The sequence below is a fragment of the Varanus komodoensis genome, unplaced genomic scaffold (assembly GCF_004798865.1).
Source record: "Varanus komodoensis strain SLA01 unplaced genomic scaffold, ASM479886v1 scaffold84, whole genome shotgun sequence".
NCBI lineage: Eukaryota > Metazoa > Chordata > Lepidosauria > Squamata > Varanidae > Varanus > Varanus komodoensis.
Window position 1 is genome coordinate 1,263,194 of NW_025336531.1, and position 18,398 is coordinate 1,281,591.

Here is an 18,398-nt window from a genome sequence, read left to right on the forward strand (position 1 = left end):
ATGTTAGATGCACAAAAAGAAGTATTTTGTTTTGGATGTCTGGAGTGATTTATTAGATTAATAAGAAGCCATTCTGGTGAAGAGTTATTCTCAGAATGTTGACAAATGTTTTTAATAATGATTGGTACCTAATATATTAACAACTCCAAATAAGGAAATAATTATACTAATTCTTTTCTTTAAAAAAATCATACTGCTTTCTGGACATTGAAACTAATGTATAAAATTAAGATTGTCCAAAGTGTTGCAGTAAGACCAACTGTCTGAAACCATCAAATTATTAACATTTCCAAATGTTTTCCTTCCTAGCTAAGGGTATCAAGCAAAAATTATTTAAATAAGTGTTGTGCCTGATGAAGTACAAATTATTTTAGTATTTAGAGAATTCCCTTGGTGATTCAAATCTAAAGGAAAAGAAAAATAAAAACTCAGGCACTTGCAAACCAATTGCTAATATATTTTGTAGCATAAATTGTTTTGCCAGGGAACCAATTAATATTCTCTCTAATAGAATTTGATTCCCTCTAACAGAAAAGGTGGTAGTGCACTGATGAGTAATAGGGTTCCCTGCAGATAAGAGAGGAGAAGTCCTGGACAGATCTGCCCTTAAGCAATAAGTGTGCATAGGGCCAGTGGGGGATATCGCTAGGTTACTTTATAAGAGATAACAGCCTCAAAGCCCACTGAGGGTTATGCATGTTTATTACTTTCAATAGAACAGGGAGAAAGAGACTGGATAGGTCAAGTTTCTCGTAAATATAATTGATCTCTGGAAAAAGGATCCCTTTGATGTCTTCTTTAACAAACATAGAAATCATCTCTTTTACAGCTGCTGCCTACTGGGTTGAGGGTTTACATTCAGCTGTCCACCACAACTCCTCGAACTCCTTCTGGAATTAGTCTTCTTTCTGCATTACTCACATGAAGGGGATCTCCTGCAATTCGTGGGGTGTCAGGATGCACTCCTAGCCCCAGCCCTGTCCCTGCTTCTTCCCTCCACCTTTACATACCCACACACTGGCATCATCATCTACAATGAAAGGACCCGCCATGTGAGCAGTCCTTGTCATGATTCAATGTGCATCAGCCCAGTCTACACAAGGATAACTGAGGTCAGCTATTATAGCACTTTCTTCTTTGGATGCCTTCCTGATTTTTTTCTTCATCTCTAGATCACCTTCAGCCATTGCCCAGTGGAGTAATACTGTGGGTAGTATTACCCACAGAAATTATATGGAGCTGTCTGTTTCTTTTAAACTTTCTAGTTATTTGGAAATATCTAGTTTGATATAGAGAGCTAGACCACCCTGAGTATGTCTTGCCATCTCTTCTATAGAGTTTTGGGCAGAGATAACTATATCTCAATGATTCCTTCCATCCATAAAGTTCACATTTCTAAGGCAGCTCTGTTTTCCTAGTAAATGTTCCTGTAGCCTACATGTTACATGTGCTTATGAATAAGCTGATTGCCTCTGCAGGTTATAATGTTAGGTGTTCAATTAAGTACTCTTAGGCATAAACTTAAACATATGGTGAACAGCATGTGAAGAAAAGCCTACAATATTCATGTGCCCATCTTTTTTTTTTTTTTTGAGGGCAATACTTCTGAGTGTCCTTCAGTGTCCCATATACCACTGGGACACTTCTGAGTGTTCCTCATGTGACTTGGAGGTTCGCTGCAGCAGCCTCCATGCTACTAAACGTCAGAAGGAACACTTGTCATTGTATGATTGAATATGTGGTAATAAGTGATGAAATACAATAACTGCGACAAGAAGGTTCTTAAAAACAAGCAAAATCCAATTTGTTGCAATGGGACAGACTACATCTATTTTTTGAGTGCGTGCCCTTTTATGCAATCTGGTTTTTCTTTTGACAGACAATTTTATCTCATACTTTATTGCAAGACATATTTCAACTTCTATACATTGGCCAGCATGTAAGAAATCCACAGCAGTGCAAATAAAAGGCACAATTCTTTCTGCTCTTTCTTCAACCAACAGACTATGACACAGAATACAGTAGGGGGTGATTTCAGGAGATATAAATGCATGCACACAAACACAGAGCAATAAGTCGTTATGCCAGTAAAATTTGGCATACTTTTAGGCAGCTTACTACCATGCATACAAGCAGTAACACAGAGTCTTATATCCAGAAACTGGTTTTGCTTCTGTGTAGACATTTTGACAATTTCTTTCAATTTAAAATGTCAATTGCCTGGTCCCATTCATGGAACCATCCAACATGTTCTCTTTAGTTTTGTCCTAGTAGAAGCTTCTGTGGTGCAGGACACATGAATATTGAGTAAGAATGGTGCTTTGTTACATCCTTGAGATTTAGAAGCAGACCAAAGAATGCTATTCCTCAACTTCCAATTCAGATTTCAGACAAGCAGTCTGGTAACAAATTGAAATGCTCAAGATTCACTAAATCAAGTAGGGTCAACTCTAAATTCTAGTGGAGGATGTGATCTGCTGACCTCTATCCTGGATTAAAGAGCTTTCACTTAAGGTACAATGTTCCAATATTGCTCCTACATTAATAGAACTAGAAACTGTAAAGACAGTGAGATAGCAACAATTCAGCCCTGGCTGCTGCAACAGAGGGGCTTAATTACACAGCAGGCAAAGACTGGCATTGAGATTTTTTTAAATAGTTTGTGTCCTTCTGGGACAGCAGACGGGAGAATACTTAATCATCATAAGTCTCCTAGGAAGCTAAAGTGCTGTCTGGCTTAGAGAAATATTGCTGTATGCCCAAAAAAGGGTATCTTTTTACAGAAGACCAAACCATAACAGATAGCCAAAAGGATGTTTACACATGAGCTGCATTCTTTTGCTCAAATCTTAGCTCCAGCATACCCACTTTCTCTAGCCACCCCATGTCTCTTTGCTTGTGTGTGAGACAGAGTTAATGTGTAAACTACATAATGAAGATTATGCTGCATTCAGTAACAGCTAGAGACAATATCAGCCTTCTTCTGGTAACAGACACAATAGCAGTATCATGAATTCAGCACAGTATTTTCACAGTGGAGGTTAATAGAAGCACAATGAGCAGGAGGGAACAAGATTGCCTTTGAACACAAACCTCTGTAGAAATTAGCAAGGAAAGATACAGAAAACACAGCTGCTTGCACCAAATATGCAGCCACCTGCCCAGAAACCATCATTCTCTGCACCATTGTGATAAGTTTGGTGTCATTATTATACATAATTTACATAGCATTTGTTAGCACACAATCCAACTTTCATTTATATTCCTGTGAAGCAGGATGCTATTGTCCCAATTTTTACTGATGGAAATAGGGACTGAAAGGTAGATATCCAAGGAATCCATGGCTACATGGGAGTGGAACTCACATTTTTGAAGTCTAAAGACACCATACTGAATGACTTAAATGGCTTTTCCATGAGTGTTCATTTAAAAATCTGTCCCCACTAGTGATGGGCCATCAGAAAGGTTAGGCAACACCTTCACTGTTATGCAGTATGGACAAATGTCCTAGTTATAGCCCTGGCCTAGACAGTCTGGCAGCTACTGCTTCAAGGACTCTCATTCACCTACAAGCCCTTTCCATTGTGAGGGTCTCTTCACACTTGCACAGATTGTAGCAGACAACTGCATCATAACAGGCACACTTATCAGGAGTCAGGATTGGCAGCCCTTGCCTGCTGACAGCGTCTTTAATAGAAAGCAGTTGTGGGGAGTTTGCCTCTGTAAGGTGAAAAACAGCAGTTACTTTGTCTTTGTTCTCCACTCTTGTTTGATTGTTATGTTCGCAGGGCTCACAATCCAAGGGATGTTTCATGTGTTCCAATAAAAGAAACAACAACAGTGGCACTCTACTTCATTCATAATGTCTATAGAATGAGCAAAGGGGGGATGAGATACACAAATTCAAAAAATTCACAGAACTTTCATATATCACCGAAGAACTGTGTGATTTTCCCTCTCACATATTATGTATGTCAAGTCCTAGGGTATGCATGTTGTTTGACTATGAGCTACTGCTACTGTGCTTTTGTACATGAATAACTGTGGATTGTTGTACACATTAAAAAATAAAATAAAAAAATAAGACCTACCCCAAAAATAAGACCTAGTGTGTTTTTGTGAGCCAAAAAAAAAAAAAAAGACAGTGTCCTATTTTCGAGGAAACACATTACCTCTTTCTAGCACACAAAGCTGCCTGCATAGGTAGGAATGCTGGATCTGTTTCACACCTGAACTATAGAGAAACTGTTACCTAATGTACCTGGAAAACTGACTGGCAGAATGTGGAATGCAAAAAGACGTGGCATACCATGGTGCATACAAGGAAAGGGAGACTGCAGCCCAGTGGCCAGGAGGTAGTATCTTTGCTACCACCAAGCAAGGGCCACTTCAGCAGTTTCCAGCAAAGCAGCTATATGCCAAGTGTGACCTCAGAGTATCATGTCTATAGTTCTCCAGTTTGCAGCAGTAGTTGATCATGCAGAGGGTTCCAAAGGGAGAACTCTTAATAACCTTGAGGCAGAGACAAACACCCTCCCCATGCCACCCCTCACATGTTATGCCCTTACACCTGATAATCTGAGGCTGGGAGGGGATCTAACAGGACCAAGGCAGATCACCCTAGTTGTATGAGATGGATTCTATATTAGATAGGAAGTACAAAATAGAGGTGCAGGTACAAAACATTTTGTGAATAAGGCTTGTGTAATTTGTTTTTCTGCATGCCAGGCTATTAGTAAACACAAAGAAACAATAACTGTTCTTATACATCAATACTGTTCTCTGGAACAGGAGAAGAATACTGCAGAAATAGTAAGGGGATAATAAATGAAGACTGGGCAGACACTGCATGTGCATGTATCTACATAGCTATATATCTATGTGTGCATGTATATAACTGTATACTGGTATATGTCCATTCGTATCGATAGGTCTCTGCATGCACACATGCAATACATACACAAGTCGTTTGCTTTTAGGAGTGATCCATTTGTATGATTCTGTAATTCAGAAAGTTTATGGAAGAAAGGTAGACTGTACCTTCATCACAGGCTGGGCAAAATATTTGGCACTCCAGTCGCAAAATCCAGTCTGCATCACTGCTGACATGAAATTTTTGTGACCCACGGTCTCATCGGCGTCATCAGCTGTCTGTCCAGGAAGAAAGCAGGAAAGCAGATTCACTTAGAGAGAACCCACATGCCTTGTTTCTGAGCAAGCCGGCATCACATGGACTATATCACTACTACTACTACTACTACTACTACTACCACCACCATTTATATTCTGCCTTTCCTTCAAGGAACAGCTGATCTTACCTGATCTGGGCCTTTGTCAAACATTTTCCTCGTCCTAGGAAATTGGTGGGAGTGGGGAGTGTACTGCACCCCCATGTTGCCTACATTTGCAGGTCTTACAGATGAGATGTCCCGGTTGACAGGCTGCTTTGTCACATCATTGGTCAAGCTGGAGCTGCTTGTGCTGGTGGTTGGTGGTGACCCCCTAGGGATGGGAAATAAAATATGAGTACACATTAGCTGCAAAATTTGTGGGCACGGGGATACAAATATAAGCTGTTTTAGACAGTGTACTAACTGCCTGAGGAACTGCAGCGTGATGTCTCCCATTCTGACTTTAGACAGTAGTTGTTCTCCAAAGTGGTAGCACTTGAAATTGCAGGCTGGATGGGAACGAAATGTTAAATAATGGAACTGCTTGTATCTTAGATCCCAGTGTAATTGTGTTTCCTTTAACCCAGGCTCACTGCCTATGTACACTAGTTGTTACAGGTTAGGCGGGAGGGGGCTGTTGCACTCATATTCTGCTCATGAGATCACATGGGCAGCTGGTTTGTTACTGTGGGAGCAGAATGCTGCATCAGATGGATTACTGGTATGATCCAGCAAGGCTCTTATGCTTTTAGCACATCTTTTTACCTGAAATCAGTTGGGCTACCCCAGACTGAATGGTTACTCCAAGAAATTTTGTTCTCTTGATAGTGAGCCCCCAATGCCGCTTGATCTATCAGATTTTTCCCAATACTCTTGTCAGTCTATTTGCTAGAAAGAATATGTGACAGGTACTGTCTCAACTGTAGGTTTTCAATGACTTCAGTGCAAAAGCTGGAAAGCTGACAATGAAATTCCTTCCCTGTGTACACAAACCATGTAAAGGCAAGACCTCTCAGACATTAAAGGATAAGTTCAATATACTTCCTAGCACAGAGATTAATCAGCCTCTATGACTCTCTCTGAAGGAAGTATGGAGGGTGTCTACCCAGAGGAGGGCCTTCTCCGCAGTGGCACCCAGACTTTGGAATGTGCTCCCCAGAGAGGTCCGCCTGGTGCCGACGTTATACTCCTTCTGGCCCCAGGTAAAGACCTTTTTATTAAACCATCATTTTAATAATCAAGGATTTTAGATGTTTTAAGTTTTTTTTCCTCTCTCCACAGTCACATTTTCTATTCTTTTCCTCTATTTTCTTTTCTAAGTTCATGATGCGTTGTTTTATATTGTTTCAATATTTGAGGATTTAATATGGTACCATTGTAATTTTATATTGTGTAAACCATCCTGAGCGCTTGGCAGAAAGACGGGATATAAATGCTTGTAATAAATGAATAGATAGACAGACAGACAGACAGCTCCAACACTGAATTGTGGAGAACACTGAGTATGTGCTTGTTGGTTAAAGGGGGATCAAAATATTCCTGAAGTGGAATGAGGCAGGGCCAGTTCAAAGAGACGCTTTTCCAAGAGACTTCATTGCATTTGGTCAGTTTTATATCGCCCTTCATGTGAAATAACTCCTAGTTTATCACTCCACAGAGCAGACTTTAAAACTGGCCACCCACCGTCTACATGCACACTGCACACACATGAATGGGCCCTTAGGCAGAACTTACCCCACTTGATGTATGTGCATGCCCTTGTTGGTGGGACTGGCTGGGGCAGACTGAGTGAGGGAGGAAGTATCAAGGATACGCTGGGGGCGGGCATTGACAGTTGCCTAGGAAACAAAAGATATGACAACTGAGAGAGGACAGATGGCAATCTGTGTCTACCATCGACAAAAAAATTGTTTTTACAAGTGAGAATAAAGTTGGGGGGATAGAGATTATCCAAGGGGTACAGCAGTCTTCTACACAACTGTGGCATCACAACTTATATGCCTACTACAGAAGGTTTCTTCTAATGCCTGCTAATAAGAGGTTTCCAACTAATATGCCATTATGCTCCCTATAATACATTAAAATATTCATTGCTACTTTGAAAAAAATCAGGCACAGGAGAAGCAGCAAATCTGAGGATACTTTTATGACTGAAATGAAAATTTCATTAAATTACCAATCTAACAAAAATGTCAACACCTGAACTTCATGTCTGAGAACAAGGTCAACACATTCCCAGAAATACGAACATTTAAATCTGCAGAGAAATGATCATGTCTGAAAGGTACTTTAATAGTAGTCTAACCCACCTGATGTTTCACAGGAGGGAAGATTCACAGTGTGCTCAGGGTTGAAAAATTAACTCCTGTCCCATAACTGGAGCCCCTTCACTGTAAATTTTCTCAAGATATCGGGTTGCTGTGCAATAGTAGCTTTTGAGGCAACAAAAACAACAAAGCAGATCTTGCAATTCTCGAAAGATACATAGACAAAACCCATTCACTGTCTTTTGAAGGTTTGGCTAATTGGAGAAGGAATGGGTACAGGGGGCAAGGGAGTGTGAACAAGCAGGCTTCTAATGAAGTAGAAACTTCATTTACAGGCATTTGTCAAATCCAAAACAGGCTGAGCTGATGGCCATTACAATTCCAGCAGCCGTGCATAAAAAAAAAAAGAAAAAGGTGTAAAGAGCTATCCACAAGGCAATTGGGAACAGAGAATAAATAGCATAAACAGCAGACGGTGTTCCAATAGTATCTGCATTTGCACTGTACACCCACAGTTGCTGGGTGCACACAGGCAACTGCTGCAGTTGTGCTCGAAAGCACATATTAACTTCCCTTCGTCTTTTGAGGTGACTCTCTTCTCTTTCCCAACCCATCAGGTTATAGAACAACAACAAACATTTGCATTTGTGCCACTGCTGAAGAAGAAGAAGAAGAAGAAGAAGAAGAAGAAGAAGAAGAAGAAGAAGACAATGATGACCGAAGCCCCCATCCACATCATCATGCTCTTGAGGGGATGGATTTATGAGTTTGCAATGATAGAGTACCAGTCACATCTATAAGTCTGAGAAAAGCTGCTGCTTGTAAAGCCACTGTGATATGTTACATTTGGGGGTCAAGCTGGCTGTCCTTCTCTTCTAATCGCTTGGCAACAAAGTCAGAGTTTATTTTTTAAACATGCTTATTTGTCTGTCAACTCTCTTTTGTTAAGGACATGCACTTCAATCATAAAACTTAGAATATTTTAGGTTTTCTTTTTGGATTGGCAAAAAAGATTCTTCTTCAGTTCTTCATGTTTATGAGAAATTTAAGCTAATTCTGAACTAGTGAACTAGCAAAGTACAACAGAACAAGCCTCTCCTGCTTTCTCTTCCCACACACATAAATTCATAAATGGCCTGTGAAACAATGACATTACATGTATTATGCTATTCAGGCCACAGTCCCCTGGATTTAGCTGATTTCTGTCTCCACCTGTAGAGAGGGAGGTCTGTGAATGCCCTCACAAGCCTCTGCACTGCAGGCATAGAAACACCACTGTTCATGCCACTCTCCCATCAATGCTCTAAAGGAGGTAATGGCAAAAGGGGGTGTTTGGTGGCGGACTGCCTTTGGAGAGTCCACCACCTTTGGATCTGTTGGATGTAAAGTTCTCCTATTCTCCTTCCATACAAACAAAGGGTTAATTTTCAATATGGCAGGAAAATTGGCTGCAAATTTAACATAAGCCCTACTAACAACCCTGCCAAAATCTGACTTCTAACACCTACATTACAGAAAAACCTTGTTCTAGCAGCCAACAGTTTAACTTACTTTGGCTGAATAATAAATGGATGGTTTATTCCCAGAGTACTCATACCAGACCTATCCTTCCTAGGAGAGAAGACCCCTGGTTTACATGATCAATGCAGCCCACCATGGCTTGTTTAAGCCACAGTAGGTCATTGAGTCATGTTAGCACATGCTGGATGGTTTCTGAATATTCAAGTGATATCTGTGGCTGTCCAAACCAGGTTGTGCAATGGATAAACACACCTTGCATAACCCTAAAGCACACCATGGGTTAGGCAAGAGCTGTTTAACTTTTCTAGAACCTCTGCTGCTTGAGTGTGGATAACATGGAAAGTCATAGCTTGAAAATTCAAAATGGCCATCTGCACATGCTGGCACAGGGTGCAGCCTACCATGGCTTAAATAAGTTCCAATGTGCTGTTTAATCATATGTGCTGCCCCAAAGAGTAAGTAGGATTTGGTGCTGGTCCATCCACAGAAATGTCTGCCAAGAGCGGTGTACTGATTAGGTTAACTGAGTCTTAAACTATCCAGAAAAAAAACTCACTTAGATGAAACGATCTGGGAAATGGCTTCATTAACGGTCACTATCATGCATTACAGGTCATGTTCCTTTCTTTCACTTGTACCACAAAAAGCAAAAGAGCAGCATGGTTTAAAAAGTTTTTAAAAGTTGCTCACTTCAGTTACTGGCTTGAATCAAAACATCCCACTTCATGAGTGGAAGGCAATTCTGTGAATGCTGAGATGAACCTATCACTCTCCTACTTTCCCAAAATTGTCTTTAGAGGGCTTGGAGTCCCTTCAGAGTGGTTTTTACAGAACTGAAAAGCAGGAAAACAGCAAAGCCATTCCACACTGCTTGAACAGAAATTCCTTCTGCTTGTGCAGAGCTATGGGAACTCTGGATTCAAGCCCAAGTCTTTTGTTAAAGAGAAAGCAATCAAGGCTAAACAATAGTATCTATCTCTTTTGGTGTTAAGCACAATATCATACCTCTGAAACCAGTGAAGATGGTCAGCTTGCTTGAGCTAACACAATTGTAAAGTGGTTGTACAAGTTTCTGAAGCAAAGCATATCCTTTCTAAGAGCTCAGGGTCCTGTTAGCCCCCTTGCTACACATTTGGATGTCAAATTTGCAGTCTGGAAGAAAACATCTCTGCCTGCTTTTGAGCTATAAATAGGTAGCAAAGGGAGAAAAATCCAGACATCTCATGGTAGTTTGCAGTACTCCTTACAGTTACTTTTAGCAACTTTAAAAAAAAATGAAAAACAAGGATGGTCGCCAGCTTAATTAACCAAGGAAAATGGGCATAATCTGGCTAGCACACCAGGATGTAGGTTGGAATTGCAGATAGTTCAGTTTTGCTGACTGCTGAAGGTGCTATGCTACTGAGTTGATTCCTGCTGGGTTGGTGCCCATGGAAAGTCAGATTCTGATTTTGAACATATGTCCATATGATATCACTTTAGCTTCCAAATAAAAAGACTAGCAGGACAAACTCACATGATCATTTTGACACTGTGATGAAAAGTTCTTATTTTTTACCATGGTGCCTGACCTTGTCAATTAGCTAGTTTTCTCATACCAGGACATCATCATGGGTGAATGTACCCACCTGTCCATTAGGATCTGGATAAGAGGCCTGTCTAAAAGGGATGGCAAATAGAAAAAGGGCCATGTCAGTGGCTGCCACCCACCTGTGGAACAGACTTCCCAGAGAATCTTGCCTAGCACCATCTCTGCTTTCATTTTGGTGCCAGGCAAAAGCATGTTTTTTTCCCACCCATTTTAACAATTAAATTTAAGATGATTTTATTAAGGGGGTTAATAGATTATTAATGGCTGTCTTCTAACCTGGACAAGATTTATAACGATCATTGTTGAATTATAATTATTGTTATTTATATTTTAATCAATTGATTTTAGTGATTTTATCAATTTTAGTATATTGTAATTTTAAAATTGCTGCATTTTGGTCTTGTGATTGTTCTACTCCACCTAGAGAGGCCCTTAGACTACTTGGTGGCATATAAATATAATAAATAAATCCATTTTCTCATGGGACTCTTTGTTGTGGTGATGAATGCTAGTTTAAATAATTGTGTGTGGAGGGGTGCACCATAGCTTGTTGCTGGGTGCAAACTGGATGAGGTTGGGTTGCTAGGATGGTTAAAAAGTCACACACAGTGCAAAACAGCCCATGGCTCTGGATAGCTTTTCAACTACCCCAGTCATGCACGGTCACCAGGTTCATGTGTAATGATAAATTATGGTGTGTTCCCACCATGGCTTGAATATTCCAACTTGCAGTTGTCACTGCAATGAGAAGCCCCAGAAAGAAATTCTCCAATAGCAGTTTCTTGAACCAGAATATTTATTGTAATCATAGCTTACTGAATAAGCTATGTATAAGCATACATAGCTTACTTGTATGTTCTTCACAGCTTTTCCAGAACATGATGAGACGTGATATATTAGAGTATCCACAAGATGGTTTTACCTTCTGTAACTGTAATGAAAAGCTTCAAGATTTAAATTTGGATTTCTTGGACTTAGTTTTCCATTTTCATGGGTTTAAACTTTTTCCTTTTACTTTTACCAGTTGTTTACAAATTGGTGTGTTGGAAGCTGAGAGGAGTGAGGGGAAAGGAGCCTCCATTCATAGACTCGGCCTGAGCTAGTAGCACATAGTAATGACAGTGTTCAGAATGAAAACTCTGATCACTCTTGAGATTCAACAGAAAACTTAGAGCTTAATCAGACATTCAGCTGGGGTTGGGATACAGGCATTGATCTTCTAATGTAACATTTACATGAGGAACTTTTGGTTCTCATTCACATAAGAGAGCCACAAGATCCGCTTCCAACATTACTTCAGAAGTTTGGAACCAGAAGCATGATCCACTCATACTTCTGAGGTAAACATATGACAAACATCTGAATTAAGCCTAACTGAAGTTTTGCTAAAACATTGCAGGCTCAGATACCTTGCCTGCTCAGTGATGTCAGCAACCATCATAAACTAAATGAGAATTCCACTCAGTGTTATTTCAACACTATTTCATGGGACAAATAACAAAAGCTCATAGCAACATTCAGTTTTAATGCATGCTAACCATCAATTATGTAAAAAATGCTTATGTTTTTACTGTATTTCACATTCTGCCAAACAATACCCTGCCAAAAAGTGTAGCCATTATCTGTTATTTTTTTTCATGGAGCCTAGAAAGTGCATAGCGTTTTCTGGGATGCAGTCCAGGAATTCTTATGTGGGCAGAAAGCACCAATTACCACCAGGTTAAAAGACTATTGGAACAAGAATGCCAAACATGAAATGCTACAATTTATTTATCCAACATGATGCTGTAAAAGCTCAGAGTGTAAAAGACACAAAGGGTGAGTGGCAGGTGAAAAATTGGAAGCTGCTGAAATCCTTGGCCACGGAGTACCTTTTCTGTTCTATTACTATTTGCCAGTTCCTAGTTTCTGCAGTTATACACATTTCCTTTAACAGATTTACTCATTTTAAGTCCATCTGGATTTGAGTTGTCCCAAATTCCCTTGGCTCTCATGGAACATGGCCTCTTTCTTGCTCTGAGCACTGACATAATTCTTAAGCATCTTTCCAAGTAACATAACCACAAGATGAGCAGAAAAGATTGACAAATTAGCTGAGAAAATGGTCTCCACAAACACACAGTTATACATATGAAAAATATAAATGTAAATGAGTATTATGGTCACCATTGACACAATAAAGCAATTATTAACCTGGTAATGTCATTAAAAGGGCACACTAGCCATCCATAATTACAGCAAATGGACACAAGGGAAGTACTGGCTTCTTCTCTGGAGCCATTAACACATATCATGCAATTCCTTCCTCCTGCTTCAGAAACTTGTAGCACGCTGAGTATATAAATCTGGCACCACCTAAGTGCTTTCATTTCTATCCTTTGTAAAAGGGTTGGGGAACTGGGTTCAAGACAAAGTGGAAGGATAACCTTGTCAGAAAAGATAGATAGTATCACTAGTACAGAAACAAAAACATTATTATTCACTGCTTACTGCACTGAGTTCCCCTTGAACATCAGTTACAAGAACACATTCTAATCTTGAACAGTATCTACTGCCACTTACTGGAAGACCTTACTTCTAAGATAACTTATTATTATTACTTCAATAATTATTTGCCCTACCATACCCAGTATCTGATCTGACTCCTTTATCAGTTGTTTAGCAGCTACTGTATATCCAGAGAAAGACCTATGGCAAAAAAGGGAATGAGGCGACTGATTGGTACTTCTCAATATATACCAGCTAAGCCTTCTTCTAGAGGACAGAATCTGCATGGCCTAATGTAGATTCTGCCCATTGTACAATTTGGCTGTGTTGCAGATAAAAGCAAACCACTTTTTACTCCAATAGCCAGTGGTTCCACCAAAGAACATTTCTTGGAAAGAGTAGGGCTCTAGAAAATGACCATGAGAAAGTGTTACACTTTGATGCTTACGAAATCACGCTGTTGCAAGAAACCCATATATGGAATGGGTTTACCCATGCTGTATGTAACAAGAGTTGTGGGTACTGTATAGGCACATCCATATTTGTTCATCCATCATTTTATCTAAATTACCACAAGCCTAACTGTGATGTGACTAGGAGGTTCAAAATATAAATCTCCCTAGTCATCATACATTTCAGAATCAGGAATCAGGATTTTTCACTCTTGCGTGTTTACATTCATCAAAAAATGAATCATTACAACTTTTCACGCTCAACGGTTAACACAAACAGCCCAAAGATATTTAGCCAATCAGCTGAAATGACTAAGTAGTGGGCTCTGGGCTCCAGTAAATAAATATATGAAAAGAACACTCAGATCTTAAGGGAAAAATGAGTTTAAACAGGTCACCTCCCACTGCATTAAAATAGTGTCATATCTTATGGCAGATTCAGTCTTAACTTCATGAGCCACAATGCTGGAATGAATAATCAGCAAGACATCTCACATTCTACTGGCTCATGCTGTTAATTTGTTTGAGCAACCAGAAAGGTCTGAGCCAAGAACATAAAAAAGACAATGTCCAAATGGCCTGTAGCTGCAATCTGGTGGGGAAGGAAGTATTTTTATGAGCAAATATATCTAAGTGCTTATATAGTACTTGGCTTGTGGTAGAAGATTTGTTATCACAAATAGCTTATAATCACAGCCCAATTGTCAAAACTCATTGAGCTAGTATTTCTACAAGAGCAGTGATGGCAGCCTCTGGAGTTAAACACATATAATCTTTGCACAATGAAGGACAGCAATAATGGTGGTGCTTTCAATCCATACAAGAGAAGTGAGATGGGCATCTGCATGCTGACTCACATGTACTAGATCACCTGCACTGGGCAGCTGTTCTGGCTTCAATCTGCAATCCAGTCTTACTCTTACTTGCATAATCTAAACGAGTTTGCAAAGAAAATAACCAAAAATGTATAAGATCAAATTTACTAGCTAAACATCCAAGAAAAGCTCCATGTATCAGGTTACTGATGCTGCACAAGCCGAACTCCTCAGATAATGCCTTTCTTTTACCTGACCAGCTACTTCTAATATATTATACTTGACCAGATAGCTAGAAGGTCACTAATATTCCCCAGCTAGTCTTCTTTTCCTTTCTGTCCTCGGAGGATAGAGGTGCAGATGAGATTGTACAACCATTGGGGAATATTTTAATGTTTAAGCTGAATTGCTGCATACTGTGTTTGGGAAAAGGGGGGTGCTACACAGGAAATCAGAACAAGGAGTATAAAAACTGTCTTAGGACACTTCCAGCCTAATTATATAAAACAAAAATTTTAAAATTCTGCTTTTCCAGTTTTCCCACATGTCCTATAACTGATTTGGATTTCAAGCTCTTTGGGGAAAAAGATAACTCATTATTTTCAGTGCAACTACTATTGCACGGAACATAGTCATTACACCAAGGTAAACTATAAACACAAAGAAACTACTAAATAAATGAATTATGCAAGGGTTTCTTATTCTAGAATGTACCATGAGCACTCATTGTCTAGGAAAATTATTCCAGAAAGCTGTCAAAAAGGGAACATTGAAGATCTATCTATTCATAGTTTATACAGCTTTAGAACACTGTAGCATACAGAGATTACCTTGTAAGCAATACTGTTGAGCACTTTCATAGCCAAGTCTGAAACATCTGGGTATGGGTCAGCAGCCAAGTGTAAAAGGACTCTCCAAATCTGTGTATAAACACTGTTGAAAGAAACTCCTAGGAGGGAAAAAAGCATCAGAGAGGAATGTATATTTGAATTAAATCTGTTAGCCAACTTTTCAAAATATGCACCTAATTTATAGTTTCAATTTTGACAATTTATTAAACTCTCATCATCATCATCTTTAATGATAAATATACATCCATTAGTGTACATGATGCTGTGCTAAGTAGAAAAGTGAAAAGATAAGCCCCTGACAAGAGTATATATCAATCTCATGAATTAATGACCATACTTTTTAATTTAGTACAAGACACAGAGATTGAGATGTCAAACTATACATGCAAAAATAAACTCTGATTCTGTGACTGATTCATTAGTAGCCCCACATAATTCACAGTCTAGTCGTACATTGAATATTGTGACAAGATCTATGGAAGCTGGGCCATTTTAGCCATGAACGATATATGTATAACAACAATACTGGGGAAAAAAACAGTCATAGTTTGTTTTTTTTTAATTTATATCCTGCCTTTTTCCTACAAAGGGCTCAAGGCAGCTTACATCATTCTCCTCCTCCATCTTATCCCCACAACAACAACCCTGTGAGGTAGGTTGGGCTGAGAGTCTGTGACTGGCCCAAAGTCACCCAGTTGGCTCCATGGCCGAGCGGGGACTAGAACCCGGATTGCCTGAGTCCCAGTCCCATGCTCTTAACCACTACACCACACTGGCTCTCTCTCTGTTAATTGCCAATGAAATCAATATTGGCATCTTCTCAGAAGAATCAGAAAAACAATTCACCCTGGCAATAATTTTATACTGTACTATGCACACAATTTCTTCCTCAACATTTCGGCTATGATTATGATAGTTTGTGAACTTTTGCCCAGACAATCACTACAAAGTTATATATATGCACTAGGCTCTCTTCCATGTGGCTGACTTGGTTAAACAGGTAAACTTCCCTTTTGACAAGAACTCCACCCTCCTGACTTCATCTTTTCACACAACTCAGAGAAAAAAATATAGTCTCGTTCCTGAAACACTATCTGTTCTTCCTAGAGTATCTTCCTAGGATAATGATGATGACTCTTTTCAAACAAGATGGTATAATTCCCTTGTCTTGGGGTTGTGTGAGAACCAACATGGGTAGGCTTCCCTCATCTGAGTTGAGTTTAAATTCTTCCCTAGCCATGAGACCTAAGTTATATGGTGACTGTAGGGTAAAAACTCTTGGAAGAAGAGTTCGGGAACCAATGTAAAAAAGTGGAAATTCTTACAGTCCATCATCCTGAGCTACATGATGTTCCTGTGTGGAGATCCTGTTTGTCCCTGAATTAAGAACCAGTCTCTGGCAAAGCCCTCAAAATTACCTACCAACTGAATGCACAACAAATTCCACCAAATCAAATTACACAGTCATTCAAAACACAAGGAAAAAAAAGAGAAACAAAATTAGCTACCCAACTCTAAAACCCAGACTTTTCAGCATTTCAGATCCTGTTGTTTCAGTTTAGGCATTCAGAAAGTCCTCCAAAAGATGTCCATCATAAAAAAGTGCAAGGAACTGGATGGACAGGATTCTGTGGGTATGGCTATCCACAGGGGTTGTATCATTTTAAATAAAGTTCTTACTTGGTTTTCATTCCAGAAGCCTCTTATGGGTATCTATAACAGAGCCTGCTTGGATGATGTTGATGTACAGGAACAAAGTTAATGGAGAAGTTTCTTCAGGTCACCATTTAGGGCTTTAGTGGTCAAGACTAGCAATCTTGGGTATGTATGTAAAGTAATTCCATAATCAAAGTGTAACAAGTTTCCCTGACTAATTTTAAAATATCTGCTATGAGGTGTGGCTGAATATCTTGAAACATTAATATGAGAGCCAGTGTGGTGTAGTGGTTAAGAGCATGGGACTGGGACTCAGGCAATCCGGGTTCTAGTCCCTGCTCGGCCATGGAGCCAACTGGGTGACTTTGGGCCAGTCACAGACTCTCAGCCCAACCTACCTCACAGGGTGATTGTTGTGGGGATAAGATGGAGGAGGAGGAGGAGAATGATGTAAGCTGCCTTGAGCCCTTTGTAGGAAAAAAGCAGGATATAAATCCAAAAATAAATAAATAAAATAAATAAATATGTCACTAAGGCCCGGTCTGCACATAACAGCAGCAAATAATAGGTTATGATCTAGTACATTAATCCATGTTTTGTCCCTGTTACAGGTGAACTGGGTCACTGTTTCCATAGGAATCAATAAACCAAAGAACTCTGATTCTGATCACATGATCTATTTACAAAAGAGGAAGAGTCAAGTGATTGTGATTTGATTGTGATTGTTAATTCTCAATTAATTGCAACCTTCAAATTGGTTTTTATACTAAGATTTATTGCCTAGTTCAAAAACATAATATAGAAACATAGAAAACAGAGCAAGTCAGAAGGGGCCTCCCGGGCCATCTAGTCTGACCTCCGGCACCAGCCAGCTCCGCTCACGACATGCCCACCATGTGGACGTCCAGCCTATCCTTGAACACCCGCACCGATGGGGCCTCAACGATCTCTCGTGGAAGCCCATTCCACACCCTTGGGGTCCTGACTGCCAGGAAGCGCTTCCTGGCATCCAAACGGAACCTTGGCTCCTTGAGCTTTGCTCCGTTGGAGCGGGTTCTGTCCTCCTCTGCAGGGGAGAACAGATCTCTACCCCACATCCCCTCACATACCTGTATGTCACCAACATATCCCCTCGGAGTCTCCTCTTCTCCAGGCTGAAGAGACCCAGTTCCCTCAGTCTCGCCTCACACCCCATCCCCTGCAAACCGGCCACCAACCTACGCTGCACTGACTCCAACCTGGCTATATCCTTTCTGTAATGAGGGACCCAAAACTGAACACAATACTCCAGTTGCGGGCGCACTAGAGTCGTGTAGAGTGGTAGTAATACCTCTCTTGATCTAGAAGCCACACTTCTGGCTATGCAACCAAGGGTGGCGTTCACCCTCTTGACCACCGCATCACACTGCTGACTCATGTTTAGCCTGCAGTCAACCAGTACCCCGAGGTCCCTTTCAAAAGTGCTGCTCTCCAGCCACTTGTCCCTTAACCTGTACTTATGACACCCATTCCTATGCCCCAAGTGCAAGACCTTGCACTTATCCACATTGAACGCCATCCTGTTGTCTCCTGCCCACTTCCATAGTC

At 40.2% G+C, this 18,398-nt stretch overlaps 1 protein-coding gene across 6 annotated transcripts in view; it reads right to left on the reverse strand.

Annotated features, from left to right (window-relative positions):
• RPTOR (regulatory associated protein of MTOR complex 1) overlaps positions 1 to 18,398 on the reverse strand; it is a 405,549-nt gene that overhangs the window by 55,592 nt on the left and 331,559 nt on the right. For all 6 annotated transcript variants that reach the window (XR_006417225.1, XM_044456423.1, XM_044456421.1 and 3 more), the window contains 4 exons: positions 15,135 to 15,253; positions 6,906 to 7,009; positions 5,319 to 5,502; positions 5,041 to 5,151 (listed from right to left, as the gene is read on the reverse strand). Coding sequence is in view for 5 of the 6 variants with exons in the window: in XM_044456423.1 (XP_044312358.1) it covers positions 5,041 to 5,151; positions 5,319 to 5,502; positions 6,906 to 7,009; positions 15,135 to 15,253 (518 nt within the window). In the remaining variant the exon portion in view is untranslated. The remainder of the gene's footprint in view (positions 1 to 5,040; positions 5,152 to 5,318; positions 5,503 to 6,905; positions 7,010 to 15,134; positions 15,254 to 18,398) is intronic.